Genomic DNA, 26,003 nt, shown 5'->3' with positions numbered 1-26,003 from the left:
CACTGCCAGGGGCAGAAGACCTGGGAGCAGGCAAAGGTCTGCTGCAGGAGCCTCTAGGCAGCCCAGCACCCACAGCTTTCCCCCTTCTGCACTGTATTGCGGTGAGCTGCCATAGTGCTGTGCAACCGGTACCCAAGCTTGGCCCCACACATCATGTCAGAAAGCAAAATCACTGCCGTTCTACAGTCTGCTGTGAGTGAGGGTGACCTTCATGATGAAACAAAAATTAGAGACGAGAGAAAGGGAAAGAAAAAGCAAAAGGTGTTGAAAGATAAACACAGGAGTTAAAACTAACTTGAGATATTCGGGCAACTGGGGACACTGGCACCTGCAAAGAAAAGAAACGGGGCAAGAACAGAAAACCCATTAGCTTTTAGTCATCGCAGAGGTTCAGAAATGGAAAGACAAAGAGATGAGGATGCAAAGGAAAGCACCATCTGTCACACCACCAGGAGCCTTCCTCCCACACAGGACCAGCTGCCTGGCCCCAGGGGCTGCTCTCCAGCTGGCCATTACACACTGGGCTTTTGGATCAGGCCAGCGCCATCCCCTGATGCTGACAAACATGTGGAGCTGGAGGTACTCACAGGGGACCGAGCGTGCAGGTCTTCATCTGGCACCAAGAGCTACACTTCTCACTGCACACCACTGTCCACGGCTCTGTGCCCAAGGGGAGCCAGCAAGGGCTGGTGGATGGCAGGTACAGGGGACATCTGTGCTGCTCAGTGGCCAGGAGGACTGCATTCAGCCTCAACAAGCCCTACTCTGTGCCCCTGAGCCTTCAGCTCACTTGCAGCTCATCAGCAGTGCATCTCAGCCTCATGGCATATTGGGACAGTGCCTGCTCCCATATCCTCAGCGACTTGGCACAGTGGTACGTTAGTACAGAGAGGCTGACAGTAGGGGAAATAACCCTTATCTGAAGTAAAAACCACAAAAATGAGAAAGCTTAATATTTAATAACAGTAGCCAATTAATTATGCATTAAACAAGTTTTCCCAGCTCAGCACACTCCAGCAGGGACACCAGCTACCGAAGCATGCAGGGCCAGTGGCCAGCACCTCTTGTCAATGCATCCACACAGCACTGCCTCGGCCTCGGGTGGGTGACAGGGGCCACAGCATGGGCCCATCGGGCTTGGTGCTTTTCATGCCTCCTCATTAATAAGGACAAGCTCATCAGGAACTGGAACAGTCACTTCTAGCTGCACGCCTCTGCTTCCGCTCCACAGAGCCTCACGAGTAATATGGAGGGCAAGAGGACACAGTGCTGTCACTTGGTGGGGGAGTGTTGGTTAGCAGCACTCCAGGGCACTGCTGCTGCTTCAAGTGAACTGGGCAATTTGCGTTGATTTTGTCCCTCTAGAGAACTCTTCAAACATAATGAATGAGCCAGCATCTTTGGCTTATCCTTAGGTGGGAAAAGAAAATTCGCCAGACCCCTCTTCTCTCTGATGGCAGCTCTTGACACTTCTTACAGCTCTAGCAAGGGATATCCTTGTTGCAAACACCCCAATCTCACTGGACATGGGAGCAGGAGCAAGCCTGACCTGTCACAGTCCTCTGTGCAATATAAAGCATACAGCAAAGATGGCTCTTGTGTCCCTGGGCAGCAGAGACAAGTCACAGAGGCCTGTCGCCATGCACATGTGTGTTCTGGAACAGCCCTGTTCAACACCTGGCTCCTCCTCACGATGCTGCATGCTGTTGCTGACTACGTGCGACCCCCTCCCCTTATGCTGCTCCCAATGCCTGTTGAGATGTTCCTCCTCTAGCGCTGGTGCCTCCCTTGCTCCCCACAGCATTGTCCTCCCAATGCTGCAACACCACACTGGTCTGTGTTGTGGCCCCTTAACTTGCCAGCTCTGCTGGCAACTGCCAAGCTGTTGCTGCATCCTACCCATGAGATCTGCCATCAGCCCTGCCTGGGAGATGCACTAACCACGGATCTCTGACAGCTGCTCTGGCATGGAGGGAGATGTGGTGGTGAAGCCCACCCCAGGTCTGAGCCAGACCGCTGTGAGCAGCCAAAGGCTCCTCTTACCCTCTCTCCCAGACACAGCAGGCTTACATCAGGAAATGATCCCTTCAAAACTCTCCTGTTAGATGAAAGCTCTGAGATGAATGAGCAGCAGGAGGAAAAGGAAAGTAGGTTACAGATCAGGAGGAGCTGCAAGTTAGAAGAGAGCTGTATGTGCCTCATTTATTGCTGAACTGCTCCCTCCATCACAAAAGCCCAAGCGCTCCCCCACTTCATCTAGGACTTGGACTCTCTGAAAGGCTCTGAATGAGTCAGGGCGAGCCTGTCTCTGATCGCTACAATGACAGGTACTGCGCTTTTGGTGCCATCAGAGGGGTACAGACACAAAGCAGCAGCACGAGACCTTTCCGCAGTGCGAAGTACAGTTGCCTCTGCGGGCTGGCAAACTAGTTACACCCTGAGGCACCACAGGCCAGTGCAGGCATGACAAGATGCTCTGCAGTGAAGTTGCACGCAGAAAGCAACAGCTTTTACTGAACTATCATCTGCACTGAGACCACCGTGACCAGCAGTGCCCTTCACTGGGCCACAGCACTGGCTGGGGAGCAATGTAGGCTTCAGGTAGCTCTTCTCTTCACGCTTAGCTGAGCAGACCAGGAGAGTCAGCACACCAAAGATCCCAGGACGAAGCTGCTGGGACACCCCCAGCAGTACAAAGGCTCTCTGTACCTCCTGATCCCCCCTAGACGCAGCCCCTGTGGCCAGCACTGCACCAGTGGTGCTCAGCCCTGAATCCCAGCCCGGACCAAGCCAGTGCAGCACCCGGGAGCAACATGGATGCAGGAACTGGTGAGCTCTCCCAACGCTGTGTGGGGACTCCTCCTGGCTCAGGGCAACTGCAGGGAGCTTCACATAAGGTCTGACACACACCACACACTAGACTGACCCCATCCAGGTTCCCCAGCCTCATGTGCTTGCACTGACAGGGCCAGGCAGAAGGATGTGCAGACCAGAAAATGGACACCTGGATATCCTTGGTCTAAGCCCCCTCTGTGCCACTGACTGAGAAGGTGCAGAGCTGCTGGGGAGGAGAACTGCAACTCCTCTTCTGGCATGGGGACGTGGTGAAGGGGAGCCGGAGGAGGTGGGACACAGGGGAGTTATCTGTTCCCTACCTGGAGTCTGGTAGTTAAGCCGCCTCATCTCGACTGGGTCAGAGGAATGAGCCAAGAGCGAGTCCTTCAGGCCGATGGAGTGTTCATCCTTGGAAGAGGGGGAGTGTGCTCTTTTCCTACAGACAAAGAGGACAGAGACCAACAGGTGAGCTCTGGCAGAGACTGGCATCCCTGTGTCCCAGACACCCAGCTCCATCCTAGGCTCCCTGGGGCTCTGGGCAAGTCACATCCTCTATTGTGCCTCCAATTTCCCATCTATAAAACAGGAAAGATCATATGTAAGCAATGGCAGAGGTTTGATTAGTGAGGCACTTTGAAATGCGATATTCTGCATAATATTTATTAGAGAAAAAGCAGATAGATGCAAGATGTTGTTTCCTCTTACTCTCTCTAGGAACTATTTCATGTAGTGGAAGGATATATAAAATTTTTTTTTCAAGTATTAGAAATATTTAAATATAGAATGCTGTAATATAATAGCGTAAAGGCTCTTCAGGGTGTGTTTTATTGGGCCATTAATACATGTCTTGAATGGTTGAAGGCACCCAAGGCGTGTATTAATGGAACAATAAAATACACTGTTGTCTCTTCACACTATATTTATGCCTAAAGCAATGCCACCACCTCAGGCTATTGCTGGAATTCACAGGCAAAGGAGGGACAGATCCAATCAAAAAGTGGACAAGTGAATATTAAGGAAAACCTAATACTGCAAGAAGAGTTTCTAGAGATTCTTGAAGTCCCACTTCTAGCTCAGTATTAGAAATACAGGCGATATACCTATGAGAGGTGTTGGGCAGGAGGCTGGAGAGCAGTACTCTCTTCTGAGTCTGTGCTGACCCTGACACTTTGCCAATGTACTGATCATGCAGCAAGACGCAGAGACTTTGTCTCTTGGCTACAGCCCCCAAATGGATTTTGCCCGATGGTGAACCCCTCCGCTGACCTGACGTTTTCTGGAAGAGAGGGAGCTGCATCACTGCTAGTCTGCACGAATGCTAGCACATTTACCATCCTGCAAGTCGCAACAGTCAGTCTCTGCTTTCTACCCCCTTGTGAGACATTTCAAAGCACCCTGAAGGGCTGCCAGGTTCTGCACAGAGGCAGCTGCATCCTGGATGGTGGTGACGCTGAGCCACGCGTGATCAGAAACACTCTGTACAGGCACAGGCAGCTATCACTTCCATGGGGAACTGGGCATGCTGGGCTGGCAGGAGTGAGGAGCAACTAGGGAAAATTTTGTACATAAATCAAGAGTGAAACCTGCGTTCGTGCTGTGGCCCAGACTGTGAGCAAGCTTCAACCGCAGCCTGCGGCTGCATCAAACACTGGGGTTGTTCAATGGGGAAGACTAGCTTGTGAGTCTTACACTACTCTGAGTCATCTCAACATCTCAGAAGCCTTCTAAGTGCCTGCACTGAGACAAAAGAGCTGAAGGACTGAGAGCATTGATAGAAAAAAAGGAAAATACATGCCAAACAAACAAAGCAGTGTTTCCTCTATCAGAAACACAGCAGGATGTGTCATGTGCTACCGTGTGCCAGTCCCTGAGCCCTTGAGCAAAGTGGCCCAGCTTTTCCGGGGAATGGGCACAGCACATAATTAATGTTTGTTTCTCTCATTAGCCTAGTCAGGGCAACTGATAAACAAACCTCCAGATCCCAAGCTATCCACTGCTACTCAGCTTCAATTCATTTCCATTGTAGATTTGACATTGTGAATATGCTGCACAGATACTTTTGGGAGAAAATGCCCCCAAAGAGAAGCTGGACAGCAAAAAACTGTAGGATAACTCAGCATCACTCTGAGCATGCAGGTGGTGCTGGAAGGGAATATGCTGCTGCTGCATGGGCTGGGACACAGCAGGGATATGAATGCGAGGTCTGAGCACAGTGGGCTGGTGCTGCTTCCTGGTGTTCCACTCATACCACACTCTGGGACAAAGCAAATTTAAGCCAAGCTGGGCACAGTGTGCTTGGGGCCCAGGTACAGAAATCCCCCCGGGGTCATTTTCTCTCCTTAAAGACCAGCAAACACTTTGTGTCTTACAATTGCCTGGTATTCCCTTAAAGCCTCCTCAAGAATGCACCTGCATTCTTGACAGAACAGCTCTCAGTCTGAAGTGACTGAGAAAACAAAGAAACCCTGGTGTTGTTATGTAACTGCTGGTGTTGTTTTTTTGGTTTTTAATTTAATTGCAAAAACAATCTGGGAAGTCTTTATGTTGGATCTGTCTCCCTAAGAGCTGTGAGAGGCTCACAATTGCTAAGAGACTGATACCTTTGAGGAAACAGTATTTGCAAATCCCTAGGGCTGGCATGCTCCATGCTCCCAAAACCAAAGATGCCCCTTAGTAGCTTCAGACTTGATTTTTAAAAAGGCAAATAGACTTGAAATTTTACCAAAACAAGAAGATACAATGGATTCATACCTTTCTTGCTTACTAGATCCAGGGGAGAGCAGAAACAGAAGAAAGGAGATGATCACTGACACAGAAAGGCACTGACTGCACATGCACAGCAGAGCTCCATTTAATCAGACAACAAAGCCAGCTCCCATCCCTGAGCTACAGATACATATGTAAATAGAGAGTCCAGGAGGAGCAGAACCTGGGAGCTGAGCTGATAGAGAATGACCTGCTGTAATTGAACAGGCTACAAGAACACATGCAAATGCAACCTGTGGCTCCTCGGGAGGACTAACAATCATCTCGCACTACAGTTACAGCTCTAGCAGGACTGCTCTGCTACACAAAAGCAGGTGGTTGCTTCAGCAGGTAGCACAGAGCGTGGATGGTCCTGAGCCGGTAGCCAGCACTGAGAGGCCTCAAGAAGAGAGCTCCTACTCTGATTTCAGCCTGTCACATCCATGCCCTGTTCTCACCACCAAAACCATGTTTCTCAGTCAAAATTCACAGTAGTGGGGCACCTGCCAGAGATCAAGCAGGCAATTTCCACAGAAAAAACAGTAATAGAGAAGTCCTCAAGGGTGGAAATCCAAGTTGTGAGACCAGAGAGCAGTCACACTGGTTTTAGGGACAAAGCTTCTCTCCTCTGTCTCACTGCTCACACGCTTCCAGAATCCACAGCAGTTCTGTGTCCCGGTGCTGGTATTAATTACCTTCTGCATATCCAGTCCTTCTGCTCTCTTTATAAAGCAGCCTTCTGCTCTGCCAAATAGAGACCTTCCTCCTCCCCGTGACCACCAAGGACTGTCTGTCAGAGCACCCCATAACTGAAGGCTACAAGGAGGCTCTTGAAGGTGCCACCACCTGTAGTGCTCGTGCCATAACTGCTATGTCCTGGACTGGATCTCACCTTTTGAAGAGGAGTATAGCAATGACAATGATGATGATTAATATCACGGCCAGGACGGGTCCCATCACCCACAGCATCTCTGGTTCATCCTGCTGCTTTGCTGAAGCCACTTCCATCACGATCTCATCCGAATAGGGGCTGGCTGCATATCTCTTCTGAACAGCACCGGCAGGAGAGGGAGAGAAAAGCAAGTGTCCATTATCCTATAGCAACGCTACATCCCTGAAACACGGAGGCTTCCCCTTGCCTCTGGCTCGCAGGGAACAGTTTTGCTTCTCAAACGCCGGCAGCACACCACGGGATCCTCCCTCCCTCAGCACCAGCGGAGGTCATGCTGTGGAAGCAGTCTCTTCCTGGTGTGAAACATTCCCAGTGCCAGCAACTTGGCCCCGAAGTGCCAAACTGGAGCAGCCCAGCTAAGAGCCACTTGCCAGCCCTGGATTCTCTCGGAGCCAAATCACAAGCTTTTGAATCTCAACCAATTGCACAGTGGGTCTGGCTGATGATTCCTAAGTGGTTGATAATACCTGCTGTGCTGATATCAACACATCTCTCCAGGACAGGGCTATATTAGGAAAACTCCTGCTGGGCTAGGTGGTTTTCTTAAAGGAACGAAATGACAGGAACATTTTGCTACCTGATGTCTCAGCCCTGATAAACAGACCTTAGAAAAGGGCTCACGCTCACAGATTCTTTTCCAGAGACTCCTGCAACCTGGAAGCCCAGTGATTTATAACCCGAAGGGACAGCTTTCTAGCCCCACCAGCAAGACAGGATTAGCAGAGACCCAAACCCTTCCTGCAGAAAAATGACACCGCACCTAGCTTTTTCTGCTGCTGTTGCTAAGGCATATGGAGCTGTGTTGTCCCTTCACAGCTCAGCCTCACTGGGTCAGAAGGGTTAAATGCTGGAAAAAAAGAAATCCTTTCCCCCTATTAGAGAGGGCCAGAGCTGTATCAGTTCAGTGCCTGTGGCTTTTCAGCAGCACCTGCTGCCCTGCATTAGGAAGCCAAAAACGCTCTGCTCCTGCCATAGAAAGTTTTGGCCACTGAAGAGGTGCCCGTGGATCTATAAATTGCCTGCTTTAAGGTTGAAGTTTCAACATGCACTTCATGTCTGCATGCATGTGAGGGGAAGAAAGGGGAAAATCAAGTGTGCTGCTGTCACACAAATGCACATCTTGATCTCCTCTCACAGGTGCCCTTGATCCCAGCCAGCCTGGTTTCAAACATGTGTGGAGTACAGAAAATGCTCTTATCTGTCACATCCTTCTGGCAGCACACAGAGATACAGCATCTGAGCTGCTCTCCCCAGATTTATCAGTGGTCAGAGATGCCACTGGCTGGAGGCAGAGCATGGGGGATGGTTGCTGCTTTGTCCATGAAACCTTTCAGCTCTGTGAGACCCTGTTTCAGTGACCCCAAAACAGCTAGTGGCCCCTGGTTCCTTTCTGTTCCTAGAGAAAGCCTGCATGGGATCACTGCAACCCATCGGCCTGTTTCTGCACCCGCTCAACCAGTTCAAACAACAGGGCAGAGAGCCAGCAACAACTCTGAGCGTGGCAGAGACAAGAAGATGCTACAGTGGTGGTGAGAGGATGGAGCAGAAGGCCTGGGGCTCCCCTTCGTATGGGCAAGTGGCTACTATGTGAGGAAGGCATGAAGGCTTTGCCTGTGACTAGCCAGAAGGGTCAAGCTGCATTGGGGTAGTGGAAGGAGCACACTGATCTGTACAGCAAAAGTAACACGTGTGCCCACCTCCAAAGCTTTCTGCAAGGGGCAAAGATTTGTATTTTTGCAGACACGCTTTGGAGATGCCTCCTTCCAAGAGAAGCCAGAAGCGGTAGAGATCAGAAGGACTGTTATCTCAGTGGCATTTCCAAAGGCAGGCTGGGAGAGGCAGGTGTTTCAACCACACTCCCATTTGCCTTTGAAGAATGGCAATGTTACGCTCACCTGCTGACACTAGAGACACAGCAAGCAATTTAAGAGGAGCTGAGTGGGGGAGACAGTGCACAGCCCTGGACAGAGTGCCTCATGCTTCAAATGAAAATGGATGCGACGCAGTGGGGGATGCAGAAAGGTGGTCTCTAGAAGCAGGGTGTAATAACTGTGCTGGCTGGTGGTTCACTGGAGGGCTGTGGCAGATCTACGCTAGGGAGGAGATGATGATGATAGTCTGGGATCAACTAGTTAAGGTCATCTCTTCTTGACAGGGATTGCCGGGATAGCACATTCCGAGGCCTCTGCCTTACCTTGCTGTTAATCTGTGACCCTCCTTCCCTCACTAGTGTGCACATCTTGCCACAAGAACATATGAGCTGGATGAGTAATAAAGAACTTGACCAGCCCTAATGAGCCATTACAAGCAAACGAGGCTGAGGAAGGGAGCTGCAGCTTGGAAGCTGACCAAAGTATTCTGTGCATCTCTATTATTTCCATTATTTACACACTGGCCATTGCTACTGCTGCCACCACCACTCCTGCCCTCCGTGCTTATGGCTGGACACTGATGCACAGGTCTCACCGTGCTGCTCTCTGCTTATTGCATCAGCTACTCCCTTTCCCCTCACGTGCTCAGCCCCGTGTGCTTGGCAGCATGTTACCGACAAAGGCATAGCCCATTTGCCTCTAGCAAGGAGAGACATAGGAGCAAAAATTCCTACGCAGCAGGCAAATGTGCTGACAACCCACTGCGATGGGAGGCAGGTTTGCTCCTCCAGACATCATATGGAATTGAGATTCTAGGCAGAGAAGGGCCTGTGAAGGCAGGTTTGTAGGGGGAGCATCCTGTTCAGTGCAGAGCCTTCAGCAGGCACTGTGCAGGGTATGATTTCAAGGTGCCGTTTTCCACAGTCCCATGAACCAAAGCAGAATGAGAACCTATCCCATCCCAACCGTGTGTCAAGCTCTGCTCTGGCCACAGCCCAGCAAACCACAACTGAGCTCGTGTAGAACGTGTGTGTTGACACTGCCCTCCGCTCTCATCTGTTACATCAAACATATATGCCATTTCCCTCCAAAAATGCCATCTCTCCAGTCAACTCCCATGGCCACCTCAGCTTGTTGAGACTGGCTATGCAGCCTCACCATCCTTTCTTCAGAGAAAACTCTATCATCCCAGCTTGTAATAATTGTTTACCCTGCCTGCCCTGAGCCCACCTCAGTTCTGCTCGGAAAGGCTGCGCCTGCCCAGCAGAAAGTCCTTACCGTGTCTCCATCCTCCAGTGAGGCCAGCACAAAACAGCGGTAGCTCAGGTCTTGAGACAGGGGCTTGTTGTAGAAACCTTTGTAGTTTTTCTCATCCCCCAGGGTGAAGGTCTCGGGCAGCACATCCACTTGAGCAGCAATGTAGGGCTTGAGTCTGTCTGCCTGGCGTCGCTGGCGCCTGCTCTGACTCCCTTGGCTTATGGCCTCCAGCAGCTGGGGACAAACAAGGTGCATCACTTGCTTCACCCAGCGTGACACCGCCTTCTGCTGCTGCCCTACTGGTTGTAGGACCCAGCAGGGTGGAAGGGAAGGGAGAAGATACTGGTTTTGTTTTGGACATGGAGGTACGAAGAAACCAGAGGGATGTCTTATCCTTTTAGACGTTGCTGGGGCACCTGTCTGCAGACCCCCACCTCCACCAGGATCCCAGCTTTGGGACAGTCCTGAGCCCTGAGATGCTGACACAGTGAATTTTAGGGCTGAGACAGCCTGGCTGTGCCTGTCACCCTGAGTTAACATATCCCAGTGAGCTGCAAGGGAACTGGGACACGTTCTGCAGCCCAAATATCAGTCTGGACAGCAGCTCACACTCTCTATGGACACTGGATGTGAATTACAGCTGACGCTGATGTATAGGAAACAAGTGACATTTGCTGTGTCTTTCGCTTCTGTCAATGCCTCGATATTTCACCTGCTGCTGGGTTGCAGGCAGAGCTTTGTGTAAATCACACAGAATGACAACAGATTTCATGGGATGTTCAGAGTAAAAATGGCAAATTTCATAGTCAGCCACAATTTCATGAAAAAGGATATAAACACACAAAAATTCAATTACACTGCTAAGACAGACTCTCAGATGTTTAAAGATGTTTTTCTAATGAATAAAAACAAGTATCAGGCTTGGAACAGAAATTCTAATTTCAAACGAAGAAGGAGGCATGAAATACATTTCACAGACGAATGTATCAGTGCAGCATTGTCAGGGCAGACAGGGAACGTCAGTGGGGCTGTGGACAGTGATGTGCACACAAAGCCATGCTGCTGAGCTGAGCTCACTCCCTATGAGGAGGAAAAGCTGGGTAAGGCAGCCCCTGCTCTCTCCCCTTGGCAGTCCAGCCGTGCCATCTTGTGAAAACTCTTGTTGGAGCAATTTAGGAAAGCTATAGCTCGTTGCTGCAATATCACCAAAAAAAGAAAAAGTTAAAAAAAAAGGGGTGGAGAAGTCTCAGTTTCACAAATATCCTTGTAACCACAGTGGCAAGAAGCAGAAAGATAATCTTTGGACTTTGGGGTTTTCTCTCTATGCACATCTCTTGTACCTTGGCTGAAATTACAGCTGAGCTCTTTGGGGTAGAAAGCACAGCTGTACATGCATGGGCAGGAAACCACAGGGCTCCAGCTGCGATCGAGGTTGCTGGATGCCACTGCCACTTATATATGTAACACACACCAAAAGACCGCATCAAAAGAATGCTAGGCTTGCAAAGTTCAGATCCCGAGAAATTAGAAAATTAATATTGCCTGTACAAAATTAATTCAGCTGTCTTACGTATGTGCGCTGTGTTACAATCCCTGACTGCACGGCCACAAACTATCTTTTCTGCAACTCTGCTGCTTTGTTCAATACACAGGACAGACAGTGCTTAATCAAAGAGCAGCTATTCCATATTTTGTTTTCTTCTTTGCATTATGCAGCCTGAGGCCTTGTTTATTGCTTACCATTCAAATCCAGTTCTGAAGACAAAATTAATAATTTCCTCGTGGGCTTTTCTATGGTGCTGATCACTATAACATTATAAGTGCTTTACAAACATTAACGAGCTTATCTTCCAAACACCCATATGAGGTGAGATGAAAGCGATTATCCTAATTTTACAGATGGAGAACAGAGATGCAGGGACATTAATGTAAAAAATGTCCACTAATTTTGAATGTCAAACTGAAAAGGAATTGGCTTGTTTTGTTTTTAAAGAAAAATTAGCAATTTTTTTATAGCACTGACTGTATCCAGCAGAGCTCCTATTGACTTTCTCTGCAGCTGGGGATGCTTAGGCTTTGCAAATGAGGCTCCAGGATCTCAAACTGAGCACTCCAAAAAACCAGAACATGCGAGACAGTGGCTGCTGATGAAAATTTTGTTTTAAATCATTTGCCCGGGGCTGGGTGAAACAAGGATAGGAAGCAGTTCTCTTGATAGCTTTCAATCACCTAAAGCTCAAAACCAAACCATCCTTTCTCATCCTAGTCTTCTATTTCTTGTGACATCTTCCAACTTCTGCAATGAAATGATGCAGGAGACCAACACAGGATGGTTCTCCATCACACAGTTGTGCTTCATGTGCAGAACAGATCCACCCATACACATCGTAAGCTGGGACCCCATGGAGTAGACTGTGCAATCACATAATTAAAAATCAATGATAAGCAAGGGCTGACTTACAGCTTCTAACACTGTAATTTCTGAGTGCTTCAAGCTTGCAACTTTATTCTCTTAATAGACCCTTCTGTGTGTTTTTTCTTGGAATTTTTCCTTATTACTTTGCGGGGGGTGGTGTGTGTGTGGAAGAGCGAGCCCACAAACCCCTTGTGTGGAACTCTCCTGACACCTGCACATGTACTGCGCTACTGGTGTTGGAGGGCTCCTGCATAGAATAAGCTGCATCTTGGGGTGAATGCTGAAAGCTTTTAACAAGCAAGTGTGAAGGGAGCTTTGCAGCTTTTGTTAAGATACTAGAGTGAACTCTATCCAAACTGTAGGCTTAGGTACTATCCAGAGAGGAAAAAGCCTTCTGACAAAACAGCTTAACAAACTGAAAACAATACCTTTCTTTCCTAGGTTGTTTTTAAAACCAGCATGGTTGCGTCAGCTGAAAAAGGCTGCTAAGAGTGTACAACCTGGGGCAGGGTCTGTCCTGGTCAGAGCTCTGAGACACTCAAGTGTGGTCTCCTACAGGGGCACATTCTGCGAGGCGGCTGCTCCCTTGCTTGGCTCCAGCCTCCTTCCTACATGCTGTCACCAGCCAAGAGAGGCTGAGTGGGCACTGCACACCTCACAACCCCCCATCTCCGACACACAGCCTGCACCTATGTCGCTGCACCCATGCTGTTGCCAGGAGGCCTGGGCAGTGTGCTGGGCCACCCGGGAGCCACTTCCAGCACAGCAGCTGCTACAGACTCCTACCTGGTCCAGCTCCATCTCATCAGGTGTCCGCCACCGAGCAGGCGGGCTGCTGGTGCTCTGATCCGCTGGCACAACCACGATGTAGTACCACCTGGGAAGGAAGGAAAGCGTCAGCACGGGACCCTAAGTCACCTCTCTGGCAGGTCACCGACCACCACGCACCGCAGGCTTCCCAAAGACGGCCTGCTCCTTTCCCTGCCCTCTAAGCAGCAAAAGGATTCAGCAAAAAAGAAGATGGTTTTCCAGCTGCACCAGAGAAGAAAATACTCCCGTTAGCACTCATTAGGTTAATGAAGATCTACAGACTGTGCTCCAGAGGGTGGTGTAGGAGCGGTGAGAAGGACATTTATATAATCGGATTGTAGCAAGAACCCTGGGGGAATTGTGCTTCAGCACAAGGATACCACAGTAACGAATAAGACTTCCACAAACTTGCTTTTTTAATCTCCTTGAGGCTTTAGGCATTATTTATTTAAAGGATATTATACAGTGTCAGAGAAAGTCCCTCCTGATCCTCAGCTGTGTTTTTACTGGTAGCATCTGCAGTACACTCACTAGGGTGAGGGCAAACTGTCAGAGAATTGTCTTAATTTTATTGCACATAAATATTTGCTCAGAGCGAGCCAGCAGCGTGATCCCATGTTACGAGTAAATGCCTGGCTCTGTACCACAGCCTGCTTGGAAATTCACTCCCAGGTTACAAAATCCACAGGGTGGCAAAGGTCTGCCCTGCCTCTTCTCCCATCTCTAGCCCCCCACCCTGCCTTCTCCACCCAGGCACTGCACCTACCTAACTGGCACAGTGGTCTGGACTTTGGGAAGAGTGAGGGTGAATTTTCCTTCCTGTATGTACTTGTTTGTGGCGATGGGTTTGCTTTGCAAGACGTCAGGAGCGGTGCGGATTGAGACGAGGTGCTGGAGCCCCCCAGCACTGCTCCCGCGGTTCATTAGCACGAAAGAATAGTCCGTGTCTGGCTGGAGGTCACTTATGAGCTTCTTCATCGAGTGGCCGTCCACCTCCACACTCTGGCTATTGTACAGAATCTGAAACGGGAAACAGGACACGCTCATGCAGCCAACAGCTGCTGATGAAAACTCACACTCAAAATAGCAGCGTTAGAGATGACAATTTGGCTCTGGGCCCTCCCTCAGGTGGTTCAGCTACTGCGCGCTTTGTAAACAGCCATAAATCTTTAGTTAAAAAAGAGCAACCCCCAGCAGAGGATTGAGCTGTGCTTCCTGCGCCTCACAGTGATGGAGCCGAGAGGGGGCCGTCTCAGCAGAGCCCAGGTGGCCAGTGCCAGCGGTGAGGCTGGTGGTGCCACACGTGCTGCTTTTCTGTGCCGGTTTGGGGGAGGAATCCAGATGGCTGTGCTTTGCCCTCGTGTGGAGATGAATGGGTCTTTGTTTCTCGTCTCATGAGGCTACAACACACAATATGCTTTTGGTGTAAAATCCCGTCTGCTTTAAATTGGTGTCATTCCCATGTCTACCGGCTGATGCCTGATCGAATGGTGAATGCAGAGCATCCCCCTCCCAGCAAGGTGACCGTGGGGACGGGGCGGGGGGTGGCGGGGTTACACGCCTCACCAATGATTTGACAAATCCTGTGCAGGACTCACAAACTGGTACCCGAAACAGCGGCTCTGCAGGTGTGACACCCCGTTACCATGACAACAGATGCTGGTGCCGCGGCAGCCGTGGGCAGGAGATCAGCACCGGCACTGCTTTTTCCTGCCAAGCTTGCAGCAAGGGGCTGCTGGGCTGGGCCGGGCAGGGCAGGGCAGGGCTGCTGGTGGCCCGGGGCAGCCCCCACGCACAGCTTCCCCCCTTGGTCTCGCTGGCCCCTCAAGCTAATGACATTTTCTCAGGGCCCTGTTGCAGATATGCAGGACCCCCACCTCCCCCAGGGCACAGCAGCCATAGGCACTGCTGCATTAGCTCCACCAAACAGCCCGTCTGCTCTGGGAACCTTGATCCTGACGGAACATCTCCTGTACCCCGAAACCCTGGGCGCTGCCTCTGCAAAGCCAGAGACTCAAACAGTTCCTGGAGACAGAGACAAGTGGGGTGCAGAGAACTGGAGAGACGAGAGGTTTTGCTCCAGCTGTGATAGACCAGCATGATTCCTTCCACCGGGTGACTGTCCAGCATGGCAGAGGAGTGCTGGATTCCTCGTAGCGGTGCAAAGACACAGCACACCAAAAACTGGCAATGGCAAAATTGGGACATGTTAAAACATGGCAGCTATTATGTGTTACAGGCAGAGATCACACGGTAAAAGATGCTTTTTCCAACAGTAGTGTTGAGAAACAGAAGACAGCTCCATGGAAGGAAAAATTACTTGAAGTAAACCAGATTTTTCACCAGCTGAGCCCACCATTCAGGCTGATGCAGGCAGCAAGGGAGGGACCAAACTTTCCTTCCAAGTCACCTCTTTAGCAGGTGGCAGCAATCTGCAGAAAGCTGCTGGCTCGCTGGGACAAGGGCAGCTGATTAGCACTGTTCTAGTATTTAGTGCTGGAGCTGGGAGGAGAAGGGAGGCCCTAGAAAGAGATCTGAAGGACAGCAGAGCACAGGGACCAGGCTAGGCCTGTAATTTGCAGCTCTGCTTTTGTGTTATCCAAACAGCAATACCCACAGCATGCTTCAAATCCTCTTCAAGTCACTTTGCATGGAGGTCGGGATAGGAAAAGAGCCCCAGCTTTTTTGCTGCTAAGAAGAGACTCCCAACGGGTAAAAGCAGCAGTGAGAAGCCAGCAGTGGAGAAGAGATGCAATGCCTTGTTTGTTAACATGCTTCAGTCTTTAGGGATGAACTGCAAAAATAAGCACCAACTACTAAAATAACGGAGGTTTGCAGGGACAAAGCCCCTGCTGGCTGCCCCTTGTGCAGGAAAGGCTGTCAAAGGGAGGATGGCCAGACGGAATCCTTCTCTGCTGTCAGTCCTCTTAAGATACTTTCTCCTGGGCTTTAATCCCCTTCTCTGTACATCATATGGGTGGTAAAGTGAGTGAAAAATGTAAAATGCAGAAATGTTTCTTATAGAGCTGGAATATCAGATATTTAGTTGGCAGGTTTCACCCTGCTCTGACACAGAATTAGGTACAACAAAGACAGGAGTGCTAGACTTCAAGTCATCTCAGCAGCTTTGCTGTCTGTGTCAACATCACCCCTTGCAATGATATTGCAATAGTACAGGTCTAGATATTCCAGATGAGAGCAAGTCAGGGGGTGTTCTGTTGACTCTCAGATGAGATTTCTCATTATGAATTCTTCCCTAAATAAAGGTATCACCAATTGCTTCCACATGTGCTCTAGAGAAGACACTCGCCTACCAACTGCCTGCACATGAGGCATCTGGTGGGGATGTAGCTGTTCCCCTGGAGCAAGAGGAGGCAGAAGAGATGGTCAGGCACTTCAGTTCAGAGTTTCCCTGCTTGTTCTGCACAGGAACTGGCCAGGACATAGTCTTTGATTCAGTCCTGACACCAGATGATGATTTTTACTGCCACGCACAGAAATTTGTATCCAGACAGTGAAATTGGCATTTGCAGTGCTTTTCTGAAGCATTCTCTGCCATCCCCTTTTACACAGTTGCTGTAGCAGTTCTGCGTTCTTTTACCTGCCATAACACATTGTCTTCTCAAATGTTATGCACCATTAGTTAAGGCCTATACATAAACCTTACAATAATCTAAGTGCTCAGAAACAGTCACTCGTGTGCAGCTGAAGATGCCTGGGAGCTCAAGCAGGAATGCTATTTAAAGGTTGCATCATGGCCCACTGGTAACTACTTAAGTCAGCAGCAAATTTGGCCCAAGGGCTCTGAACTGCCAAACATTGCTGACTAGCTCATGGATTGCTGTAAAATGTCATTTGTGCTGCTCCTACCCTCAAGAGAAGATTTGCAAAGCTAGGTGGATCCAAACGTCACTGCTGAAGGTCTGCTGCTTGATTTTAAGGCAGTAAAGGACGTACTGAACTAAAAGATAGACAGACACATAGTGTGCAACACTGGAAAAAATAATGACTTGAAGAAGTAGATGAGGTTGTCTTTTTTGCATGCAGCAGTAATTACTACATTCGGTGGGATACACTGTAAGAAAGCACTGCCCAGCACTCTCAGGGGTTATTTCTGAACCTGTATCATAATAATTTTCAGAAGGTGCTGTTCCTTCTCCCCATCTGTAAAATACTTTGTGATGCTGCCTTTAGCCAATATATCCTCTGTCCTGCTCTTAAGTCAAAGAATGTGTCTCAGGAAAGTGCAGCTTCCCTAAGGAGAAGGTTGTATCTATCTTGCACTTTCCACGAAAGCTCTGGAACAGCTCTCTGCAAGTGCACTGGAATAGCAAAGGAATAGTGCCTCCGCTCTACCACAACTGCTGGGCAACATTTTACAAGGAATTTATCTCCTGGACCAGAGGAAGCTGTGAAAATTCCCCAAAGAGAACTCAAACCTTCATTATTGATTTGTGACAATGAAAATTCCTAAAGCCTCAGTTCATCCCCTATAAAAAAAACAAAAAAACAAAAAAACAACAGTCCTGCCTGTGCCTTGTCAGAACAATATCTACTTTAATTAAATCTGTTGAAGTAGAATATGACACCCTTTGGGACATAGATTTAGCATGAGACTGTTTATCAAGTGTAGATAATACTAATTGTTCCCATGGAGATTTATCTGCTATGCTAGTTACAGTATTGGGCTTTGGCCTCAGTATCCCATGTGCCTGAATTAAAGGAGAGAGGTGAATCTTGTTTGTAAAAATACAAAGTCCTGAAGGTTAAGGATTTCTTTCAAGTGGCACAATCAATGACCTGGAGCTGACCCTCTTAGCTCCTGGCCTCGACTCCTGTGTGTCTGCAAGTCTGGGAATATTAACAGAAAAGACACTATTAGAGAAATATCCTTGTAACGCTCTCGTCTGCATGACTGCTCTTCAGTTAGCAAATGGCTAATGCCATCTGCTCATGTGTCATCTGAGGGTTAACCCACAGCAGGGGCAGACCCTGAGTCACTGTCTGTGTAAGCAACCGCAGCTAAGAGGCTGAGACAAGGCATCAGCATTACATCCTTGGCTCCTGGCTACCTCCAACCATTCCACCATCCTTACGTGGTAGTAATGCTCCAAAGGTCACACTGTCCCTTTCTAGCACCGTGCTGTCAGAGACATAGGCTTTGTGCCACAACAATAAAGCAAGATGAAGCAGACTGGTTCTTCAGCACAGTGCAAAGCAATGGGGCTCTGTGAAACTCCTTGCGGCCAGATATCTGAACGCTGATCCTAATGCACTCTACATCTGGGAGAGCTTTGAATACCACAAGGCCTTTGCAAAAGCCTTGTCTGCTTTAGCTAAACTCTGCATGTTAACAAGTGCCTGCTATTGATCATGGTAATTCAGCTTCAGGATTTAAACAAGGAGAGTTAGTAACAAGGAGGGAGAGGTGCTCGCACGCTTTGATGTGGATGCAGTTCGAGACTCACTCCCCTGGCTATGGATCCCTCACAGCTCATGCAGGCCTTGCATTTGCTCTTTAGGTACAGCACGGCAGGGTACATGTGCAAGGAGGAAGGGAAGTCACGCTGCTCCCACTCTGGCCACCTTTGCAGAGACAGCAGCTAGCTGCTGAGACTGGGTGGAAGATCATCCTTGGCGATGTGACGTGTGGGGTCTTGTTTCTTCAGGGAGAGAAGCTGCACCAAGATCTGCAGAAATTTCCACTGCACTCTAGACTTTTACCCACCTCAGTGATCTGCACTGGGGGACAGACAAGGACAGGAAGACATCGGGTCATCAGTGCTGCCTCCAGCCTGGTGGGTGACACTACAGGCAGAACTGTGATGGATAAAAGAGAGCAGCAGCCGTTCCTGCAGTAGTTCCCTTTGCACTGACACATCTTGTGCTGCTCACACCTGCAACACCTTCTGGAAGGGTGATGATACTTATTTCCTTCACTCTCTGAGATTTCCTTCACTTCTCTCTTTCCTTCATGCTCTGAAGTAACTCATAAAAGCAATCTGGATGTTTGAGACAGGACATGTTGCAGAAAGAGTCATTTTTAGTTTGATTCACTGGCTGGCATTGAGACCGCTTTGTCCTGGTGATCTCTAGTGACTAAATCACATTTATAACTTTTCACACTTCAACTCTGAGTCAGGCATGAGGACAAGCTTGTGTAACCACTGTCATGGAGCTGCAATGGCCAGCCTGACCGGCAAGCCTCAGCCAAGTGATACCAGGTAACAAGATACCTGAGAAAGCTGACGGAGGAGTGAAGCGCTGATTGGGACTGCATGAACAACCACTGCAACTGCTCATGGGAAAAGCATCAGTGATTTGGGGTGACGGACCAGATTCCATTTCCCTTTGAAAAGGCAAGTAATTCAGGGGAACTAACAAGGGAGGAGTGGTTACTTAGAAAAAGTTCCTACGGTCAATATGGGTTCCTAGCTGGATGGAAAAAAATCAGAAATATGTATTATGATTCCTGAGACATCCCCATTGTCTGACTGCCTCTGCCCAGTGCATGTCTCCACTGCTCGGTGCCTCCTGTTGGTGTGCTTCAGCCAACATTATTCCCTCTTGTTTTGTTACCATGAGCCAAGTGCTTACTGCCTACTCCACAACTGATCACAACTGAAAGAAATCAAGAAAACTGCATTACCTTCTGGCCTAAGAAAAGTGAGACCAGGGAAAACAAGCAGCAGCATGCTTGCTGTGTGCCATGGTTCGTGCACAGGTCCTCAAAAGCAAGAGCAGCTACCTAACCAGGGCTTTGAGATCTGAGCTCCACAAGACCCCAGGCCAGCGAGCAACATGACCCTGCTCTGCTCGTCTCTTATCTGATGGCCCGAAAACATCAAGTGGCACATCAAGATGCTGCTTTCCACTGCCCGGCTCACTGCCACAGACGGAGCTCCCTGTGCTCTGCATCCCACCCTTACCTTAAAAGGCACTGAAGATTTATAGGAGTCAGGCACTTCCCAGCTCAGCAACACAGACGTTTTCATGACGGCATTGACGCGGAAGTTCTTAGCAAACACTGAAATGAGAAACAAGGTATTTGAGCACTGTAAGGCCGTGTCAGGTGGGAGCCAGGCAGCAGCTTGGCTCCAAGTCTCTCTTTGTCTAACTCAGCAGCAGAGGTCAAAGAGTTCAGCTACAGCAGGGAAGTGAGAGATAAGGAGAAAAGAGCAGCAACCTTTTACCAAGTCTCCAGTCTTCAGTGGAGTTTTTCTTTTTGACTATACTTTCCAGCATCACAGAAAGGAAGTTGTAGGCTGAACTGTAGCCTTTCTCTCTCCCCCCTCCACTCACACTCTCTTGGTCCTTTGCCATGATCAAAGAACAGTGGTGCTCAGGTACTGTACGAGCAGAAGATCCTACCCAGCCACCTGCTCCAGTTCAAGCAAGAGCCTTTCATGTACAGATAAAACATCAAAGTGTGTCTGTGGAGCAACAAAGGCAATTAAGCTACACCAACGCCCCTCTCCCCCCAAATGGCAACTTTAAGGAAACCTTCATTGAGCCTCCCCTCGCCGAACTAGTTTTAGACTAGGGAGCGACACAGTACCTGATCTCATTAGTCAGAGCAAAGGGGAATGAAGCCTCATGAGCCGAAGCAAAAGTCCCTGTCGTGAAGGCAGAGCTTGCTGTTAGGGCTTGTTAGAGGGGCACTTACCTTGCTCAACAGGCATGGTCCGGGACTGGATGCTGGGGCTGAGTGGCCCAACCCCCTTATTGGTGCGGGCCCTCACTTTGATGTCGTAAGTGGTATCGGGCTTCAAATTCGTCAAAGTGATACTTGTGTTCTTGGTGATGTTAACCAGGTCCTGCTGGCTATTTATGTCCCTGTATACCACTGTGTAGTTGACGATCTTGCCGTTTCTTTCTGCCAAGACTGGGGGGTCCCACGCAACTTCTGTGGTGGAAGTGGTGAGACCCACCACGCGCAGGTTCTGTGGGAAGCCGCTTGGCACATCTTCCGCAGTAGTGATCTCCTTCTCAAACTCCTCTCCTGGGCCAGCTCTGTTCTTGGCAGACAATTTGAAGAGGTATGTGGCCCCCTTGTGCAGGTTGGTCACAGTGTAGTGATGGTCTCTCTTTCCGAAGTCTATTGTGTTCATCTTTTCCTCGTCAAGACGTCTGTACTGCAGCCGGTAACCCAGCAGCTCCCCTACCATCTCCTTGGGTGGGTGCCACTGGATGAGGGCTGTGTTCATGGCTGTCGTGCTAATCATCATGGTGGGCTTCCCCGGGACTGCAACATAAACACACAATGACCATCTATAGCCTGGGAGGAGGGCAAGGAAGGACCGCTTCTGTGCTGCTCAGTCCGTAAGAATTGAGGAAAGTGGGAAAGTTCAGACAACAGGGTGAAGAGGATGACAGACAATTCACATGGATAGAGGCAGACCGCCCTAATCCGGTGGCGAGGGAAGCTGGAGCCAGCCAGCTCTTGGCTGCCATTTTCCCATGTGCTCCCATCTAAACAGGGAATAAATTCAGCCATATCCAGCCCCAAAATTCATCCCCTTTTACAGGAAAGGTTTAAGGTACCTCAAAGCATCATATTTATCTCAGAGAAGATCTGAATCCTGTCCTCTCAATCAGTGGTCTTCAGACACTCCAGATAGTGCACAGCACCAGGCCACGCTGGCCCCAGTGCACTGTACCACAACAGACACACAGAAGCCCGAGTCCAGCCCCCTGATCTGTCTGGAGGCAGACAAATTTCATCCTGAAACCTTGCAGTTTTACAATCTGCAGAGGCAGCGAGCAGAGCTGGGCGGGCTGTTTGCCATCAGAATATATTTTGGTTTAGCTGATGAGCAGATTCATGATGTCAGTGTCGATGTGAGAGGTGAACACAACCATTCCACAGGATTTTTGCTTATGCTGCACAAGTCAAGGGGTGTTGCCGTCACTGGTTAGGAACTGATGGCTTTAAATTGATGGTTTAATACCTTGATCTCCTTCAGTTAAAAAAGGATGCGTCTTCACATCAGCTCAGATTTGTAAACAAATCAACTGATAGGGAAGATACTCAGAATCAAAGGGACGGGGCCACTGATATAAAAACGAAAATGGGATTGTAGCCAAACCCAGTTAAATATCCTTTAACAGTTTTGAAACATATGAGCCCACAGATAAGCGCAAGAGAAAAATGTATTTGACAGAATTATGCCCCGATTTTGCCATCAGAGGGCGATACCAACACTCCCCTTTGAGGTCAAGCCTGCAGACGAGTTTGTACAAACGCAGCCCTGGGGGCGGTTTTGTACGTATTTAGGACATATAATTACATTTCCACTGCCAGTGCCATCCTCCTTGCACTCATAATACAATGTCTAACAGCAGCTAGTATTAAGGGACACATTATTTTCAAAGCTGATTCCAAATATTAACTTTAAATGTGTATCGTAACACGGGAGGACCCACTGTGGTTTACAGTGCAACATTGGGATGTTTAGGAAGCTTTTCCTGTTTATAGGACAGCTGTAGCAATTTGATGAACAGAGCATACATCATGGCGAGGCACAAGGGAGACAGCATTTGAGATTGTGACAGTGGAAACTACCTCTGGAGCTCCCCATATGCAGCGCGGAGGAGATGGCAAGCTGTTCCTTGTTTAAAAGCACCAGGAACAAACGCTTTCAGTTTGCACAAGCTACTTTCTCATAATAACAAGTGGTAAATACTGTTCCTGTGGCTGGTGTGAGGAAGCAGCAGGATTATCAGTTGTAGGACAGGTCTAGTGAGTGGAAATCGAGGACAAGACAATGTCAACTAGTTGGTGCCACCACCAAAGGCAAGCTTGACTGCATCCAGAGGAAAGCACCTGATGAACTCCCGGGTGCCCCCACTCCAGGCCGAGGCTCCCGTGTTGCACTGGCACAGGGTACGAGTCTCTACTGAGATAGCAGGACCGAACTGGATGGGATCACCAGGACCTAGAAGTTGTGGCCACAGCACTCCTACGGCAGGATTTGTTGCATTCCAGATTTTACCACGGCTCTAGGAGCGGCTGGGCTCAGCTATGTAAGCCTGGGGAGGCAGCAGTAGCAATGGCTGGGGGGGAGCCCTCTGCGCCAGGGGCCATCCCAGGTGGCACTGCAGTCACCGCAGGAAGCAAGAAATGGCACCCACCTACGAGAACAACGTGAGGACAGGCCACGACTCCAAAGCTGAGGGAGGGCCTGGACTTTCAGGCTTCCTCTTCCCAGGTCTCTGGACTACGCAGATCAGCTCAGACCCATGAGTTTCACTGCTCTCTCATGGGCCCTGGCAGTGTCTGTCCATCTGTTTGCTGCACTTGGCTCAAGTGATCCAGTGACAAAGCCTGTAAGTAAGGGCTGGAGATCACAAGAGTATGTACCTCTGCGGCATCTCCAGCCTGCTCGCTTCCTCCTGTACAGGTGTCCTGGCCATGCTCCCCATGCACCTCTGGGGAGGCTTTACCACCACCCCTACAAGGCTGTAGCATCCGCTCCCCACACTCACCTGCCCCTGTGGTGGTGATGACTTTTGGCTTGCTGCGGGCACCATCTCCTTTGGTGGTGTAGGCAGCGACTGTGACAGAGTAGGTGGTTTCTGGCAGCAGGCCTCCAATGACCGTCTCCTGGGAGCGCATCCACAAGGCAGAGAAGAGGCAAATGAGAAGAACAAATACTTGTTACTGGAGTGAGCAAAAGGAGGGTGCTGGGGTCAGCATCTTCATCTGCAACACACCAGCATGCTTGCTGGCTCACACTCATGCATCGCACTCAAGCACACGTCTCACACAGAGCCAGCAAACAACAATCGCTGCCACTCCAGCACTCACCTGCCTAATTTCAACCCTTGCCTCTAACACCTGGACTTTCCAGGGACCCACCAGCAACCTGTGTCAGCAGCTGTGCTCTCCCCTTGCTCCTGCCAAGAGTGAGATCTGCTCCAGAGAAGGTCCTGCATAAAGCCAGAACCACCCTGCCACAGCAAGCCTGAGAGTAAGAGGACTGTGGAGCTGTGAACAAGAGTGAAAGCCAGTGCAGCTGGCTGTGGAAATCTCTTGGGGGTCAATTTGGAGACTTTTAAAGTTGTCTCCCACAGCAGAGCTGCAGGGAGCACAGACGAGCAATGCAGGGGTGGGGGGCCCCAGGCAGGGAGCACCTGCAAGGCTAGAGCATTATGTTCACCCTCCCTGCCAGGCACAGTCTTGCAGGGATGGCATGGGGTCAGCACAAGGTGTTGGCGAGACCTGGAGGGAAAACCCTGCGCTGTGGGAGGTCTGGAAGGAGGGCAGACTCGGCAGGGTGCTAGCACCCTTGCATGCTCTGGATTCCTCTGGGCAGGATGAGGGCATGGCTCCGCACCAATCTGAGATCAAAGAGGGGAACACTGCTCCTCTCTCCTGGCCTCCAGCGGCAGCATGACTGGTGCCAAGCCTGGCTGGCCAGGCCTGCAAATGAGCAAGCACAGCAAGCTCAGCAGCTCCCAGCAGCTCTCTGCAAGCTCAGGGCAGGTACCCCTCAACAGCATTCATCTGTGGGTGCTGTGAAAGGGACCAGGGCCGTTAGCCCTAATAACCCATCAGGTCAGGGAGCAAGAGACAACTGGGCTGGATAGGGAGCTGGGGAAGCTTTTGGGTAGGAGGCAGAGGCTCTGAGCTCGTTATTTACCCTTTCAGACAGGAAAAGCAGAGATGGGGAGGGTTAAGCTTGAATCACTGAGGACAGGCAGCATGAGCACTGCTAGAGGCTGCTCCAGGGGTCCGATATCTGCCTGGGGGATGCTTGCCAGCTTTGGGGGTACGAGGGGCACCTGTGGTTGCTCTCAGAGCACAGCCAATCTCCCACCACTCACCCGCACTAACACTCACGCTATTAAACCTGCTGATTTCCAGTCAGTGCTGCTGGTTCAGGCTACCTGCCCAGGCTTACTCATCAAAATCACCGTGTTACCATCGCAGAACCAGCCAGCCCAGAGAAAAATCAACAAGCACCAACAAGAACCCCGCCAAAATCACCGTGTGAACCCGAGTCCGATCCCAACTCTGCCCCTGCAGCAGATCGTGTGTGCGGGTGAGTGGACACGCCGTCCGATCGGTGCCAATGGACCCGCGGGGGAAGCACTCACACAAAACCTGCAGACTCTGAACATCCCAAGAGAATTCACTCCTCCCAAATCCATGCAAAGAGAAATTCTCACGCAAAAGCATGCCACCAGGAGCAAAGCAAGCGAGCTGGGAGGAGGGGAGAGAGACGAGGGATGGATGAAAGAAGGTCTGATTGCATAATGTAAACACAGTGCTGTCATGACAAAGCCACTGGGAGCAAGAATCTTCTGTATAAAGCAGGAGGAGAAATGCACCGTGCCGGGGAAGCTCACAGTAGGGCACATAATTGAATTGCTGACTCTAAAAAGGTCATTTTCTAGTTCGTTCCTCCAAATTTATATTTCAAAATTATGTGGGAAAAATTGGATTTAACTGTTTAAATGTGATTGTTTTCCTATTACTATCTGTGTTTCAGCCAAAGGTCACGGTTGAGAGTGTAGGTTATTTTTCACGACTACAATCAATGTGGTTTAAAGATTATATATCTAATTTTACCGTTAACTCGGTGGGCCAACTACTGCAGAAAGTAGGATGCACCTCCTGCGATCACTTGAGCCTGCCTAAAACTGCACTGCAACAAGCTGGAAATACAGATTATAGGAAATGTCAATTGCTTTTCTGCATTTAGTAGCAATCTAAATGCCAATTTTCTCAGGATTTGCTACTTGTGGAAGGTTTCACAATGTAACTCTCCAGCCTCATTAAGGGAGCGAAAGGGATGTTTTGACAGCACTGTGTCTACAAAATTCACAAATCGATTTACCAAACCCCTCTTTTCCAACCTGGAATACACACAAGTGGTACTTACATGGTCGACGGAGTCCTCAGCTCTCCACTGACGGGGAAGAAAGGAAGGAGGAAAGAAAAATGGAGACACAGAATTTTAAGGGGCAACGTGTAGGAAGGAGATGACGACGACGACAACAGCAGGGGTTAGCAGGACTGGGTTGGGGGGATTACAACACTTATACACAGAGGGTCGCCTGGCACAGGCTGTGCCAAGGGAAGAAATGGCATAGAGCAATATTCTACATG

General features: G+C 49.6%; 1 protein-coding gene across 19 annotated transcripts in view; it reads right to left on the bottom strand.

Annotated features, from left to right (window-relative positions):
* Positions 1 to 26,003, bottom strand: part of PTPRF (protein tyrosine phosphatase receptor type F) — a 389,043-nt gene that overhangs the window by 29,874 nt on the left and 333,166 nt on the right. For 7 of the 19 annotated variants that reach the window (XM_033000823.2, XM_033000824.2, XM_042803813.1 and 4 more), the window contains 11 exons: positions 25,777 to 25,803; positions 23,375 to 23,492; positions 20,553 to 21,131; positions 19,816 to 19,913; positions 13,653 to 13,906; positions 12,863 to 12,953; positions 9,682 to 9,894; positions 6,473 to 6,627; positions 5,587 to 5,598; positions 3,156 to 3,271; positions 296 to 328 (listed from right to left, as the gene is read on the bottom strand). In XM_033000823.2, coding sequence (XP_032856714.1) covers positions 296 to 328; positions 3,156 to 3,271; positions 5,587 to 5,598; positions 6,473 to 6,627; positions 9,682 to 9,894; positions 12,863 to 12,953; positions 13,653 to 13,906; positions 19,816 to 19,913; positions 20,553 to 21,131; positions 23,375 to 23,492; positions 25,777 to 25,803 — 1,696 coding nt within the window. The remainder of the gene's footprint in view (positions 1 to 295; positions 329 to 3,155; positions 3,272 to 5,586; positions 5,599 to 6,472; positions 6,628 to 9,681; positions 9,895 to 12,862; positions 12,954 to 13,652; positions 13,907 to 19,815; positions 19,914 to 20,552; positions 21,132 to 23,374; positions 23,493 to 25,776; positions 25,804 to 26,003) is intronic. The other 12 variants (XM_042803839.1, XM_042803918.1, XM_042803913.1 and 9 more) reach the window with 5 other exon arrangements.

The sequence above is a fragment of the Tyto alba genome, unplaced genomic scaffold, assembly GCF_018691265.1.
Source record: "Tyto alba isolate M040663 unplaced genomic scaffold, T.alba_DEE_v4.0 Super-Scaffold_1000006, whole genome shotgun sequence".
NCBI classification, from domain to species: Eukaryota; Metazoa; Chordata; class Aves; order Strigiformes; family Tytonidae; genus Tyto; species Tyto alba.
The sequence above is the reverse complement of the archived record's forward strand: the minus strand, read 5'-3'. Positions and strand labels throughout refer to the sequence as shown.